At 34.4% G+C, this 16,997-nt stretch overlaps 1 protein-coding gene and 1 pseudogene across 1 annotated transcript in view; both read left to right on the forward strand.

The window, feature by feature from the left end:
• Positions 1 to 16,528, forward strand: part of AQR (aquarius intron-binding spliceosomal factor) — an 86,882-nt gene extending 70,354 nt beyond the window's left edge. The window contains exons 28-35 of the mRNA XM_039843975.1: positions 800 to 871; positions 1,958 to 2,145; positions 2,818 to 2,989; positions 4,863 to 5,033; positions 6,076 to 6,161; positions 10,602 to 10,776; positions 13,263 to 13,376; positions 16,030 to 16,528. Of these exons, the coding sequence (XP_039699909.1) occupies positions 800 to 871; positions 1,958 to 2,145; positions 2,818 to 2,989; positions 4,863 to 5,033; positions 6,076 to 6,161; positions 10,602 to 10,776; positions 13,263 to 13,376; positions 16,030 to 16,341 (1,290 nt within the window). The 3' untranslated portion in view covers positions 16,342 to 16,528. The remainder of the gene's footprint in view (positions 1 to 799; positions 872 to 1,957; positions 2,146 to 2,817; positions 2,990 to 4,862; positions 5,034 to 6,075; positions 6,162 to 10,601; positions 10,777 to 13,262; positions 13,377 to 16,029) is intronic.
• LOC120587297 (uncharacterized) lies at positions 6,387 to 6,506 on the forward strand (annotated as a pseudogene).
• Positions 16,529 to 16,997: the final 469 nt, after the last annotated feature.

The raw sequence follows: 16,997 nt of genomic DNA on the forward strand, positions 1-16,997 counted from the left end.
AATAGGTCACTGTGCTTGAAGCTTAGTAAGTAAGGAGAAAAGTGACATACAATGTAGGAGAGGATGGCAGGAGCCAGATTGAATATAGGCTCTAGTTAATACATCTCTTATAGACCAATAAGAAACATTCTTAAACATTATCATTTTTTCCTGAGATATTTAGAAGCCAATGAGGGGTTTGACACCAGGAAGTATCAAGAGATTTAGGGGAGGCAAGACAGGAAGGGAAGGGGCTAGCAAAGAGAGAGATTGCAGGCAATAGTCCTAGTAGTGGCTCGGACTAGGGCAATAGTGGTAGTAGAAATGGAGAAAAACGAATAGATTCAGGAGGGAGTTTTCGAAGGTAAAATTGACATCTTTTGGTGATATATTGAATTCCGGGGGTGAGACAGAAGGGGATTATTGAGTGCTGGGTAGGATTCATAAGGGAAAAAAATTACCTCAAAATACTACCTAGAGTAAGAGTACTAAGGGAAATGACCTCATATATAATCATAAATTAATTCTTATATAGAACTTAAAGAACTGAACTGAAAATAACTAAATTGATATGCAATCCAAGAAATGATATATGAGATCTCTTTAATGTAGAATTGTATATTTAGCGGGCTTCCCTGAGGTTAAAGACAAGTTGGAGAAGCAGAGGCATAATGATATATAAGATCATGAACTTTCTGTTTGAATAATGTATGTGTTACTATTTTTATCTGAAGTTGTTTGGGGTGGTTTTTGTGGTTATGGTAGTAGTTGTTTGGCTTTCAAACTCTTTGACAAGTTTTCTTTTTTCTCCCTTTCTTAGTATGACAACATTTTAATGGAGGAGGCTGCTCAGATTCTGGAGATAGAAACTTTTATACCTCTTCTTCTACAGGTAAGATACAGAGATCTGAGACAAGGAAAATAGAGTTTTAAGAATTCCATGGGGAAGCATCAGAAAGCTAGATAATTTTGGGATGCTGGGGTGCTACTTGCCATAATTGTATATTCTCCTTAACTTCATTATTTTGGTATTCTATTTTAAGCCTGTAAACTCCCTTTACTCTGTTCACTAGTTATTTAGTAGTTTGTGTTGTTTCCAGGAGTACTATTTAAAAATTCATAGTTTGTCTCTAAGTTTTGAAAAGACTTAGTAATTTTAATCAAGAAAATTGTATTTTGATACAGTTTGGAGGGAAGAGAAGGTATTTTTTTCATTTCTTTTTGTTAGAGTTGTTTCTAGAATTGTTTTTGATGTTTACGCTTAAATTTTTTGAGCTAAATGATAATGTTTAAGAATGTTTTTTATTGCGTAATAGTCTTTACTGTGGAAGCATTGAAAACAAAATGTGGAATTCCCAATTTAAGAATAAAGACTGCTCTAATTTATAGATAATTTGGGTTCCAAAATAGTTTTGTAAATCAAGTTATTTGGGACTTGGAATATATTTTATCAAGATATGTTTCAAGGAACAAAGGGACACATGGAGTAGGGAGTTGAAGTGGTAGTGTAGGAAATTAAAGAACGTATGATTTTTACTGCTTTGGTGGAGCGGGACGTTCAGAACTGGCTCTTGGCGTGATTGTGATTATGAGATGTGATTATGTGACTTTGACATCTCTCCATTTCCCTGCTTGAACATCTGTTTCTTTCTATGTACCCTTTGCCTACCTCTGACCTGAGCCTCCCAGGCCTCTTTGGATTACCCTACCTGTTAATGTAGGGCAGTTCCATGCTTGCCTCCTCAATCCCCCTGTCCTCCTTCACACAGTATCAGCCAAGAGCAATGGTACTCATGCTCAGTTCACAAGTCATTCTATAAATTTGCCAGATTCATCACTGGAGCTGGTGAATATGAAGAAATTAGTAAGCTTAATAAAGCCATTTTGTAAATAGCAAGAATCTTCTTCAATAAATCAGAGACTCAGCAGGGAAATATATTAATTAGAGTATTTTGCATTTTCTGCTTTTCATTTCTAGAATCCTCAGGATGGTTTTAGCCGACTGAAACGATGGATTATGATTGGTGATCATCACCAGTTACCTCCAGTCATAAAGAACATGGCCTTTCAGAAGTATTCAAACATGGAGCAATCTCTCTTCACTCGCTTTGTCCGAGTTGGAGTTCCTACTGTGGACCTCGATGCCCAAGGGAGAGCCAGAGCAAGGTAAAGGAGCCCTGTGTAAGGGGTTTGGGGTACTCCAATTTAAGAACATCAGTTCCGTGATCTGGGAACTGATGGTTGGTAACATCATCTGTATAGACTCTTGGCATTCTCTGCTGTTCAGTAACTGGCCATATGCAAATCTGAGAGCACCTTCAGCACGGGGTATAAATTGACCAAATTACTCCCTTCACTTTATTCACTGAGATTAATTTAAGTGACTTATAAACCGAGGGCTGTTTTTCAATGTCCCTTCCCCTTTCTTCATGCCCCCAAAAGATACACAGTTAATATCATTTTGAAATCTACAGCAAAAAGTGAACAAGAGGAGAACACACTGATTCTTACTTCATAAAGTGTACATGCTTCATCTCACAGTTACTTCAAAATTTTCCTCAACTTACAGACTTCCCTGATGTTTTTAGTTTGAGTGAAGATAGCATTTGCCTCAGAGAATACAATGGAGCCATCATTTCTGTGATATCATCTATCTTCTACTTTGGTTACTTGAAGTAGGGAGGCCAAGGTTGAAAAAGCATTGCTAGAAAGATGAGCACCAAATGGGTAACATAAAGATTAAGAGAAAGAGCACAGTTTCTTAGAACCCCCTTATGTATTTTAAAAGGGATTCTGCATTGCTAATATTTCTTGTTTGGGGGATTTGTCTTTGGAAAGCTTGTGCAACCTCTACAACTGGCGATACAAGAATCTAGGAAACTTACCCCATGTGCAGCTCTTGCCAGAGTTTAGTACAGCAAATGCTGGCTTGCTGTATGACTTCCAGCTCATCAATGTTGAAGATTTTCAAGGAGTGGGAGAGTCTGAACCAAATCCTTATTTTTATCAGGTAAGAAAAAACATGAAACTTTTAAGTTTATTTTGCATTTGCCGTGCTGAATTACTACCTAAATCCGTGATACTGAAACATTTGGCTCACCATTGAATAAAGAAAAGTTAGATCCCTGCCTCACAGGCATCAAAAACATTCAATTTTAGATAGAGTAAAGATGTACACACAAAAGAAAAGAAACTATAAGCATACTAGAAAGAAAATATTGATGAATGTATTCTTTTGGCATGAGAAAGGTCTTATTAAGCAAAAATCAAAGGGAAAATATTGATTTAAAAAAATTTACTTTCAACATTTAACAAATGGTTGACGTCTGAATGTATATACAGACATCCCAACAACAAAAAATGTAATAAGGACAAGAATATGCAGTTCACACAAAAATTATATAGATTTATAGCAGGTACAAATCACTGAAACATATTTTCACCTCTCATAACACTCTGTTGAGGTAGGTTTGGGGAAAATCTATACTCATGCAATGCTAATAAGAAAGTAATTTGGTAGGCAAATTGTCAGTATGTATTTAAAGTGCAGTATTCTCATTTCTAGGAATTTATCCTAAAAGAAAAATTGGATAAATTTGCAAAGACTATATGCTAAAATGTTCATTATATCTTTTTCTTTTACTGTAAATTATATTGGAAATGAGAAACAAACTAAATGTCTTATCAGTAGGAATTAAATACTGAATAGCCACTAAAGAATAACATAACTTGGTTTACTGACATTAAAAATGTTTATACTATATTAAATGAAAAAAGTCAAGTTACAAAGTATATTTATTTTGAAAAAGGAACGGTACATAGAAATATATACTGATAATCTATATAAAAAGATCTGTCAGTTTGTACACCGAAAGATTTGTTCTTTTATCTATATTAGAGTTGATGCTTACATAAAAGTAGTTTGCTATTGATAAGAAAATGGAAAGATTTACAGTCATGTGGTTTCTTTTTCCTCCTGTCTTTCAAAGAACTAGAAAATTTAAGAACTCACACTGTCACCAAGTGTCACCAAAATATAATTTTTCTGAAGACCTTATAATTTTCCTATTGCCTTGATATGAAATCCACCTTCTTGTCTTTCTTTTTTGATTTTCATGTTATGTTTATATTCTCATTTTACTTTCTTCTCTCATCTGTTACTTTCAATTTAGTCTCTTCTGAACTGGACTAAAGAAAGAGGCTGTATATACCTCCTGACTGTCAAGTTCAGTGAAGCCTTGGTTTTAAGCTCCTTCCCATCAACTTTTAACCAGAGTCTCTGACGTTATACTAAGCCAGACTGACCAATTTGAGACCACATCCTCTTCCTACCTAAAGTGGTCTGGTAGAGGTGGCAACCATTTGTGTAAGAGAACCAACACACACACAAAAAAGTATGAAGTTTGAGAAAGAAGGAAAAACTGTGTAAAAATTGAGTGTTGACTACAGTGCTGCTAGATGTATATGCTATTAGACTACGTTTTCTATTGGCTTCTAAAATTACTTTCCTCCTTTATGTTTAATTTTTTTTCTATAACTATAGTTGTGGTGCATTGTAGCAAAATATTAGTGATCTGTATTGTGATTGTTGTGGTCCCAGAAACATTAAGCCTTTAAGTTTATTACTTTTATTTTATGATTGTTCTATATATTGCAAATATATGCAAATGTCCAAGGGTAATAATTACCACATTATTCTGTTTTTATTTATCAGTGTTAATCTAGGATAAGGTTATTCATCAGTTTTATGTAAGGTGTCTACATTATTAACTCTTCACCTCTTAAAGTGTGATAAATGAATAAATTGTGTTAGTTAACCGTGTTCTCTATAAAATTGCAACAGAAGAAAATAAATACACAATCTGATTATGTTTGCATTACAGAATCTTGGAGAAGCAGAATATGTAGTGGCACTTTTTATGTACATGTGTTTACTTGGTTACCCTGCTGACAAGATCAGTATTCTAACAACATATAATGGGCAAAAGCATCTTATTCGTGACATTATCAATAGACGATGTGGGAGCAATCCATTGATTGGAAGACCAAATAAGGTAATTTTATAAATAAAATATATTCTCTTATTCATGATGTTGGCAAGATGGAAAGATTTATATTTATTATGAGTTATTTATATTGTTCTACTTTGTCTCTTTGCTATCTCCTTTTAAGAAATGTGAGAAAATGAAATAATAGGAACTGTAAATAATTCTGCCATTCCTATCTGACGGTGTTATTGGTGTGCTATGAAGATTTTAATAATAATTAGAAATAAATATTTCTAAAACTTTTTATTAGTATAATGTTGGATAAAATCTGTAGTGACAGAAAGCAGTGGTTGCCTAGAGCTGGGGGATACAGATTTGATGACAAAGGGGCCTGAAGTGTTGGAAATTTTGATTGTGGTGGTGGTATGTGGGAGTATATATTGTCAAAATTTGTCAAATTGTACACTTAAAGTGAGTATATTTTATTGTATGTAAATTAAACTTCTTTGAAGCTGATTTTAAAAGAAATGTTTTGTTAACTTCCCAAAGGTAGGAACCATGAATTATAGTTTGAGCAGGATACACATTTAAACTTTTTGTTAAATTTATGAAAAAGCAAATGCCCGAGTGTCAGTATTATACTGAAACCTTCCTGAACTTCCCTATTTCTACATATATTTTCAAACTGAACAAAAACTACTATGAAAGTTAGTTGTGTATTTTCTGACAGCAATACTATATAGATAAGAACTAGGAATATGTTAAATAATAAGTAAGCAAACAGTTATATTGCTGGGCATCAAACTGGGATACAGTAATAAACTTAACGCAGTCACTGCTTTCATGGAGTTGACCATTAAATCTGCAGAAGTAAAGATGAGTGCAATAAGTGTGACTATCATAGGGACAATAACTTAATCTGGTTACTGTGGTTTCTTAGTGTTCGTTAACTTGATCTTTCAAATTCAAGTGGTCGATCATGTTTCTTCAGAGACTGATTATTTTAAGGGAAAGATTTCTTTTTCTAGCACATTATTTAAGTGATCTCTCTAAAGTCTTGTTATTGTGCTTTGGAAAATACACCATATTTACCATTTTTTCTTTTTAGGTAACAACTGTGGATAGGTTTCAAGGTCAACAAAATGATTATATTCTTCTTTCTCTAGTACGAACCAGGGCAGTGGGCCATCTGAGGTATGTAAGGAAAATTTCATATTATTATTGAACTTTACTAACTGCTTCAGTTTTAAACTTCTGTGGCTATGTAAGTTTATTTTATTTTTTTTGAAAATGTAAAGTATAATTAATTGTTATGGCAACTTTTTGTGTTTCTTTTGTTAGAATATAACAATATAAGACTTTATATAGTGAACCATAGCCATTGCTTTTGATTTTTTTTTTTGAATCTTAAGTGTTTTAGTCTACGGCCATGCCACCCTGAACAATCCCAATCCTATCTGATCTCAGAAGCTAAGCAGAGTCGGGCCTGGTTAGTACTTGGATGGGAGACCACCTAGGAAGACCAGGTGCTTGTAGGTGTAAAAAATTTTAAAAAATAAATAAATAAGGGATTGTAAGCTAACAAGGTTCTTGCAGTCTGTGAGGTCAACCAAGAGTTGCCTTGCCTAAAAAAAGAAAATAAATATTAAAATTAAAAAATTTAAAAAAATAAATGTTTTAGTAATTTAAACTTTTTTACTCTTCAGTAACATTCAGAAATAGCATTTTATCATAAAATCTTAATATATATTCTATATCGGTTGGGAAAATGTCAGAAATTAAAGGAAGTAAAGTGGTAAAAAGTCTCTTCAGAATGAATTTTTCATTGCATAGGATTTCTCACTTTTCCCCACACAGTCTCTTAGCTTCGGTGTTAGAGGATAAAGGAACCATTTGTTCTCCCAGGATTAAGAATTGTCGAAACAAACAATAATCCGTTTTTATCATTTATTGTGATGTGTTTATGTGCTAGAGATTTATGGGAATAATATCTTCTTATTACAAAGTATCCATTTAGTTTTATATGAATCTTTATCTCATATGACTTAATAGCAAAACTATATGGAAAGTTCATTTTATTATTTTATTGATTGGATATAAAAACAAAATTCTCCAAGCTCTCATAATGCTATTATTAAGTCAAGATTTGTTGGGAGCTTAGCCCAGTGATCAGGTTCCATGAGACTGATAACTTGTATGTGAGAGTAAGCAAAGATGTAATATTTTAAGAAATTGAAGACTATAGCATTCTAAAATACAGTTTATTTTTGCTTACTTATTTGTCAAATATGTATTTGGGGACTAACTTTTCTAAAAAGTAGTTTCTTTTCTATAGTGAGAGTTATAGCTGCTATCTGAATGGGCATCATTTTTACATAATTAATATCTTTCAAAAACTTACAGTATGAGTACATGAATGATGCTTCCTCCCCTACACCCCCTTTTTCTTACTCTATAGTGTTTGTCTTTTTCAGATTCCCATGAGTTTAGTTCTGTGCTATTTTTTGCCTGACTTTCCTAGAAACTTTAAAAAAAAAAAAAAAAGATGATAAAATGCTTATAAATGAAGGGTTAAAAACTCCTGATTGCAATATTGTCATACATATCAAAAATTTTTAAGCAAAAATATCATTATTCAAATAATCAGTCTCATTTGTATTTGCCAAATTTGGTTTTGAAAGTCTACTTTCTTCAATTGGGATGCTGGTGATGGTGCTGATGTTGTTAAAACATACAGGTGTAATGTCAGTTTAACTACATGTGCTTCTAGTTACTAAGATAGCTTAGTAACTAGTATCTTCATAGGATATTTTGGTTTATAGAGATAACCTTTCATATCTTTCCTTTTCTAATATTTTTCTCAAGTTTCAAGAAACCAAGGAAACTTACTTTCTTCCATATTTCTTTTAAATAATAGCTTTATTGAGATATTATTTACATACTATACAGTTAAGTATACAGGTCAGTGATTTTTAGTATATTCATAGTTATGCCATTATCTTTACAACTTTAGAACATTTTCATCACCCTAACAAGAAACCCTGTATTTATCAGGAGTCACTTCTTCCCCCTCTCCCCCAAGTCTTTGGCCACTGTTCTACTTTCTGTCTCTGTCGATTTGCCTGTTGTAGACACTTCATAGAAATGGAATCGCTTGGCTTAATGTGTTCAAGGTTCATTCCTGTTGTAATATGTATGAGTACTTCATTTCTTTTTATTGCAGAATTCCATCCCCTTGAGTGGATATATCACATTTTATTTATCCATTTATCAGTTGATAGCTGTTTGAGTTGTTTCCACTTTGTGGCTGTTATGAATAATGCTGCTGTGAACGTTCACGTACAAGTTTTTGTGTGGACATGTTTTCCCTTCTCTAGGAGTAGAACTACTGGGTTATATGGTAACTCTATGTTTAACCCTTTAAGGAACTACTAAACTGTTTTCCAAGCGCCTGACATATTTCTTTTACCCACGTATTTTTTTTAAACAGGTGATTGTGTATAGCCAGTCTGTTCAGCTTTAGTTCCATAGACCTGTCTCAGGACACTGGAGCTAGTTAGAAGCCAGAATAATAAAACATTTCCAGCCCCTTTTCCAACATTATTGTTCTTGTCTCCCTCCTCCCACTCCCACCGCCCCCGCCCCACACACACACAACCATCACCTGATTTGAATAGCCCAGGTAATAATAGAAATGCTTGCAAATTGTTCAGTACAAAGCTTGCTGTTTAACAATGCTCTTGGTGTCTAGCCACATTCTGAAGACTATGAAAGAACATGGTAATTCTTATTGTCCAGGGTCCCCAAGGAACCCTGTCCACTTACTTACTTTTTGCCGATAGTTGGTCGTGTTCATAGTGTTCGGTCATTCATTTAACAAATACTTTCAAATCGATCTATTATGTGGTAGTATGTTGGGTTCTTGATACCATGTAAATCTAACATTCATGGTCTCTACCTTTAGAGTAGTTGGGGAGACATTAAAATATCCTTAGAAGATACCTATATTTGAATCTGCAGAAGATGTTAGTCTAATTCTTCTCATGTCCAATGGCCAGCAAGCTTGTAAAGCCACTTTACTGCACTGCAGCGCTGAGGACTGGAGGGAAAAATTTCCTCAGAGGGACCAGTCCACTGTTGTTGCCAAAGCACTGTATCTGCGCTCTGCCTAGAGATAAAGAACTTTGTGAATGTGAAGGGGAGAACTGAGTATTATAACACAGTGATTGCCATGAAAGCAACTGTTTGGGTCCTCCTACCACCACTACCTCCTTTTACCCTGACAACATGGTTTGAACCATAATTTCCTTTATAATGCTTGCATGAGAACTCATGATAAGTATTTCTAGCCTTGTACATCTACTTACCAGTGTTGGAACCATCTACCTTAGCATGACCCCTTAGGGTTCTAAGGAAATGTGGAGAAAATAAAAAACAATTTGGCTTGCAGTAAACTAGGCAATATTTTCTTCATGAATCCAGTGTGTCACAAATGTAGAAATTCCTCAGAATGCTACTACGAATGGGGTTTGTTCACTCCTACCTGGATACCTACCCCTCCTCCCCGCTCACACGCAGGAATATAACTGATGTGCACTAATGTCATGCAGTACCTCCTGGTAAGAGAACCTAGGTCCCTACCAACATCATCAGTTCCTGGTTCTCTGTCATATTATCATATGATCTTTGTAACATTTAATCTCTGTAACACTCTTAATACCTTCTTTCAAGGATTAGGGATGATTTTACCAGACTTGATTATTATTCATGAAAGTCTTCTTTTTTTTGTAGAATACTCACAAATATAGCCATCTAAGAGCATCTTAAGGAAACAAACTGTCCTCTGTGTTTGAAACCAGAGTTATTTTTCATATTAAAACACATCCTAATAGTGAGGTGAAATTAGACTTCATAAAAATTAGACTTCTTTTATAAATGTGTTTGATTCAAATAAAGTTTTAAAAATATATTTGTTTTAAAAGATAAAACTGGCATAATTCATTAGATAGTCAAATACATGTATCATTGGATCATTCAGTTTAGCCATTTTTATTAGTTTATGTGGACATTGAATACTTATAGGCCAGTCATAGAGCCTAGGTCCTAGAGTAAATACATGAATGAGACATAGTATTATGTTATATCATCATACTATATTTCTGTTTATGTTTGTAATTATTATTATAAATAAGTGTAAAACAGAATGGTGAGAGTTATCTAGGAAGTAAAATATTGCCTTGACAGAGAGGCTGGGAATTTGATAGGTGAAGAAGTAGAGGGAGGATTGGTTCAGATTGACTCAGTGGTAGCGACAGACAACTGAACTGTGCCATAATACCAATATAACTACTTAGAATTTTTTAATCAGTGTGTTGGTTATTTTGTGATTACCCTCCTCATTCCCCCTACAAAACGAACGTAGAGATTAGTAATATAGCATTAACTTTTTCCTAGTTACATAACATTGAATAACTTAATATTTACTCTATTAAGTTTTGAAGAAACTTAACCATTTATTGTCACAGCTTAAAGGAATATTTAGTGGAATATATAAGAAAAAGAAGAAATGTTTAAAAGCTGCATAAATATGCTATTAATCTTGATGTATTTTAATTAATTTTGTGTTTCCCAAAGGGATGTCCGTCGCTTGGTGGTGGCCATGTCTAGAGCCAGACTTGGACTTTATATCTTCGCCCGAGTATCTCTCTTCCAAAACTGTTTTGAACTAACTCCAGCTTTCAGCCAGCTCACGGCCCGCCCACTTCATTTGCATATAATTCCAACAGAACCTTTCCCAACCAGTAGAAAGGTAGGACTTCTTTCTTCATTGTATAGAGCAGCATTCTCTTCTAGATGACCGCATTACCTAGGAACATCATCACAAAGATCATCCAATCACTAGCTTAGAGTACTACTTACACTAAGGAACTAAATTAGAATTTCTATATAAAAATAATACATGCCAACATTTATTGAGTACTCACCATGTATCAAGCAATTAGCTCTTTACCTACATCATCTCATTTCATCTCAGTAACAGCTCTGTTAAGTAGGTTTTCTTATTAACCGCATTTTACATCTGAGGAAATAGGATTAGAGAAGTAGTTTGGGCATGCATCTCTCGTAGATGGAGAATCCAAGATTTAAAAGTCCAGGCTGGCTGACTCCAGAGTCCATGTTACTAATCATTGTACTGTAGGGCCTCTCTTCATCTTTGTAACAAGAACTTAACTAATTACTTGGTAACAGGATAACAATGGTTTCACTCTTGGAGAAGACTTAAGAAGCTTACATTCTGGGGAAATGTGGGAGGGAACAGAACATATACTTAACAGAAAGATATGCTTAGAGAAGTGCCCCTCCCTCTTCATCCATCCCTGCTACCATTTTCATATTTCTCCTTTCTTTCGTTTCTCTTCCCCCTTCCCCCATTGGTAACCAATCTTTAGTTTCTGGTTTACTCATCATATATTTCTTTTGCACAAAGGAGCAGATACCTGTTTCTTATATTGTTTTCTTTCTAACATGGAGGTTAGCATACTATATAGACTTGGGCTTTGCTTTGTTTCATTTAATGAAATATCTTAGAAGTCCATTGGAATTTAAATAAAACTGTTTTAAATGTTAACAGACACTTTTTCACCTTCCCCCTCCAAAAAGATTAAATTCTCTGTGTTTGTTTTATAATAATGCTAGGTACTTTTTTAACTGCATTTTTTAAAAGAAATACTGCTGTAGAGGAATAGGAGGAAAAGGATGGAGAGATATGATAGGGTGGGGTCTTGCAAAGCCTTGAGTGTCAGTCTCTGAAGTCTGGTCACAATCCTGTAGCCCTAAGGTTCTCAGTCTTTGTGGGTTAATTATTAAACAGAGAGATTCCTGACAAGAGATCTGGGGCAGAGCCTCAGTGTTTTCAGATTTAACTCACTCAAGTGCTTTGTATCCAAGGGCTGCCGGGGACACACCTGGAGAAACGTTGACTGCAGATCACACAATACCAATGAACAGAAGATTTAGAAACTGTGTTTTACATGACATCATGAATTCAAGCAATGGGGGTCTGAAGGCTAAGAGCATCTCCATATCCTCTGCTCGAGACAGTGTCGAGGGCAGGGAGAGTTGCACAGCTAGCACTGCAGCTCAGAAGAGGCAGCTCCCAGCAAAGCCACCAGAAAATAAGCAAACAGATAAAAACAAAACAACAACAAAAACACTGAAGGTTTTGAAGGCAGTATTTTAAAGCGTAACAGCTGGCAGTCAGCACGCAGATGTTGTGGCCATTGCAGAAAGTCACCATTATCATGCAGTGCTACTACCATCCTGCTTAATTCTGAGAAATGCTATTTAAGTGTACTAAATATTCCTAACTTTATGTGCTTTAAAATCTCTTTTCTTCATATGTTTTTTACCTTTATGGTTTTCTGAATTGTTCTACAATAAGAAAGAATGAGACTTTATAAACATTTTATGATTAACTGTAAATAGGAAAGTTCATCTTTATTCTAGGATGGTTTAGGAAGAAGTACAAACTTTGCTCTTCATTTACTTTACCACTTTACCTACACTGGTAGAGCAATGTTTATAAGATTGTTGTCAGAAAACTACTCCATTAGAATCACTTCATTCTGTCTGACTTACTGAGTCTAAATCTGTGGGGGCTGGAGCCCAGGCCTCTCTGATTTAACGTGCTTCCCCAGATGGTTCTGATAGAGACCAGAGTTTACACTTTAGACTACTATTTGCCAACATTTTTTACTGTATACTTTATTAGTAAAAATTCCTTTTGAATATTTACCTTCATGACTACCTGTCTAGATATTGTTCGCTTATTATTGTAAATGTTAGCTTCTTATTTTTTTACAAAAACAAATAGCAAGAGCAGTTTTAGCATTTTTTTTTTTTTTTTTTTTTCTGAATAGTCTTGAGAATTGCCTTTGGAGCAATTACAATATTAGAGACCACTACTTAAAATGTTTATTTTTTTTTTTCTATTCAAATGATTGCTTATGTCTTTTTCTTCTACCTTAGTTAATAGGCCAAAACTCATATTTTACTTACCAGCCTGAAATTGTGTTAAAGCTAATGACTCTTAGTTCTCTCCTAATCTCTACGTTCTCTAAATTTAAATTGAATTACCCTTCTTCATGTATTCTTTATTGAACTCTCACACTTAATCTTTATGTCCTCTAAACCATAATAGTTCTTATACATAAGATGGAGAAATGGGCTTCTATTGGAATGTTAGCTTTTAGTGTTTTTCACTGTATAGTTAACCTCCTTTTTGCATTCCTCTAGAATGGGGAGAGACCGTCTCGTGAAGTACAGATAATAAAAAACATGCCTCAAATGGCAAACTTTGTGTACAACATGTACATGCATTTGATACAGACTACACATCATTATCATCAGGTGAGTTTTCTCAAAACCGACTCTTACTTTTCTTGCTGTGGAAAGAATCTTTTCTGTTGCAGAAGAATTTACGTTAGTTGGTATACAGTGTTATATTGCTTATATTAGTTTCAGATATACAGTGTAGTAATTCAACATTTTTATACTTTATAATGTGATTCATTACCCCACTAATTCTAGTAATCATCCATCTGTGCGATGTTAACACAGTATTATTGACTATATTTCCCTTCACTTCAGAATGAATCTTGAAATACTTGATTCCTTGTAGGAAACCAAGTAAAGCAAAGTAGGTGGTTATCATTCATGTAACATCCATACTTTTAAAACATCTTTATATAGATATAATTTAACATACATTAACTTTCACATATTCGAAATATACCTTTTGATGTGTTCTGACATCTGTATATATCTGTGAAATTATCATCACAGTCAAGATAATGAACATGTTCATTATCCCCAAAAGTTTCCTCATGCCTCTTGGTAATCCTCATCTTTCGCCAGACCTTTCTCACCTTGTCAGACAACCAATGATCGGCTTTCTGTCGCCATAAGTTAGTCTCCATTTTCTAGACATTCATGTAAATAGACTCATACAGCATATAGTCTTTTTTCTAACAGCATAATTATTTCAAGATTCATTCATGTTTTTGCGTGATCAGTAGTCCTTCCCTTTTTATTGCTGGATATTATTTCATTGTATGGATGTACCAAATTTACCCACTTACCTTTTAATGAACATTTGGGTAGTTTCCAGTTTGGGCTATTACAAATAAAGCTGCTATGAACAATCTTGTACATGTCTTTCTACCTTTTCTTGGATAAATTCCTAGAAGTGGAATGGCTAAATGATATAGGAAGTATGTATTCAACTTTTTAAGAAGCTACCAACCTGTTTTACCAAGTGGTTGTACCATTTTTATTTCCATTAGCAGTATATGAGGGTTCTAGTTGCTTCACATCTCACGCACACTTGTTAGAGTTGGTCTTTTTTTATTTTATCTATCCCGGTAGGTCTGTGTGATCTCATTGTGGTTTTAATTTTCATTTCCCTAATGACTAGTGATGTGGAGCATCTTTTCATGTGGTTATTTGCCATCTGTATGTCTTCTTTGAGGATTTGTCTGTTTGGATCTCTCACTCACTTTTAAAATTGAGTTATTTGTTTTATTATTGAGTTTTGAGACTAAATTTATTCTGACTATGATTCCCTTATCAGATATGTGTTTTATGAATATTTTCTCCTAGTCTTAGCCTTTTTTCATTTTTAAGTGTCTTCCAAAGAACAGAAGTTTTCAATTTTGTATCAAGTAATTCTTTTATGATTTATGCTTTTTGTGTCCTAAAAGAACAGTCTTACCCAGAGTTAAAGATTTTTTCCTAATGTTTTCTTCTAGCAGTTTTAGGTTTGCATTTAGAATTAATTTTGAGTTAACTCTTCATTTTGAGTTAATTTTTTATATAGTGCAGGGCAGGCTTGAGTTTTATATTATACATTTGCATGTGGATATCCAATTTGTTATAGCACCATTTTTCCTGAATAGACTGTTCTTTCCTCTGTTGACTTGCTTTGTCGCCTTAGTTAGAAAATCAATTGACCACATATGTGAGTCTATTTTTAGGCTTTCTGTTCTGTTCTATTGATCTGTGTATCTATCTTTTTGCAATTACCAAACTACCTTTATTAGAATGGCTTTATAGTAAATCTTGAAATTAGATAATCTGTGTTCTTTAATTTTGTTGTTCTTTTTCAAAATTGTTTTGACTATTCTAGTTCCTTTGCTTTCCTACATACATTTTAAAATCAGCTTGTCTATTTCTACCTCCTCCAAAAAAGTTTTAATTAGTGTGTTCTAGAGAGTAAGATTGCTTAAGATCAATTTGAGAAGATTGACATCTTAACAATATTGAGTCTTCCATGATGATGATTTCTCTCTACATTTATTTAGGTCTTCTTTGAATTCTTTCATCAGTATTTGGCAGTTTTCAGCACAAAGGCCTTATATATTGTTAGTTTCATCTAAGTATTTCATATTTTTTGCTGCCATTATGAATGGTGCTTTTTTAAATTTTTCAGTTCCCAGCTGGAGAAACAGATCCTTAGGAGAGAAGCCAAGCCTTATTAGCTCCAGACTGCCAGGGGTAAAAGGGGGCTGAAGATATAGAATTGCTTCAGCTTCTGGTTGAGCGAGACAGAAGCCTTGTACCGTACTACTTTCTCCCTGCCATAGCTTTGTCCCAAGGCCTGGTTCCTCCCCACCCCTCACGGGCCTCCTTGATTGACGCTGGCCCTTCTTGAGTTGGTGTGTTAGTCATTCCTAATCAGCCACTGTTTTTTAGAGGTGTTAACAGTATATTTCTTTGTAGAAATCCTAAAAGTTTTTCATATTGTTTGTCCCCTCTTAAGATTTGATATATACTTTGATCATTGTTTGTGATATCTGTGTAGGCATACTCTCAGAGTCAGCAAAACCTAGGCCATTGTCATCAGAGTTGTTTCATCTGTAATATAAAATGGTCATCAGTGTTTTGGAGAACTATGGAATGAACATTATTTATTAGGAAGGTAATGTTAATGTGGGAGCTTAACTTATAAGCCAGTGTTTTTTTACTAGAGTTAGTTCATAATGATATTTTCTTTTTTTATTAGACTTTATTACAGCTACCACCTGCTATGGTAGAAGAAGGTGAGGAAGTTCAAAGTCAGGAAACAGAATTGGAAACAGAAGAAGAGGGCATGCCTGCTCAAGCTGACATACCCAGTCTAACAGATGCCAGCTCTAGTCAAGAAACATTAGCCTCTCAGACTGAGCCCACCCCCAATCAGACAGAAGCTAGTTCCAATCCAGAAGCCATCTCTGCTCTATCGGAGATCACTGCTGCTGTGGCAAGACCCGAGGCTGTACCATCAGAGGCTGACACCCATCAAGAGGCCACATCTGCCCCAGAGGAGACTAAGTAGCCAGACGGTAGCCTTTCTTACGGAGGACATTTCATTTTTAAAGTCTAATTAAGTGAAGTTACTTTTTGTATTTTGTATTTGCTTCTGCCATTTTAAAGGTAATAATTAACGTTCAGTACTAATTTTTGTTAACTGATTTCAGTGTTTGTTCTTGGGTATATTAAAAAAAAAATTGTATGTGTATGAACAACTCCAGTTTCATTTGTTCAGTCAAAAGGGCAAATAATTATTCCTTTGACATTTTTGTCATTAACTGAGTGTATCTTAAATCATACCAACATGAAAAGAATTTTCTATAGACTATATATGGCATACTTTACATTTTTAATGAACTTATCTAAAGAAAAATATGGAATCCACTAGAATTAACCATAGATGCCCTTAAACAAGTATTGAAATTGGGGAGGAAATAGTTTCTTCTGTCATGGTATCAGATGTTCAAGTTGTGTTTCCTTTTTTTTTTCCTTTTAACTATGTTCTGCTGTCTTCCTTGATGTAAAGGAATTAACAGCCATAGGATATATAGGTTCCTCAAATCCATCAAAGAGGTTACATGTATTTCCTTCCCAAAAATTTCATAATATAACAGAATCACCTAGGGTGTCTGTATCTTCTTGGGACTACTCCAGACCTAGTGAATCAGAGTTTCAGGGTTA

Source organism: Pteropus medius, unplaced genomic scaffold (assembly GCF_902729225.1).
Source record: "Pteropus medius unplaced genomic scaffold, Ma_sr-lr_union100, whole genome shotgun sequence".
Classification (NCBI taxonomy): Eukaryota; Metazoa; Chordata; class Mammalia; order Chiroptera; family Pteropodidae; genus Pteropus; species Pteropus medius.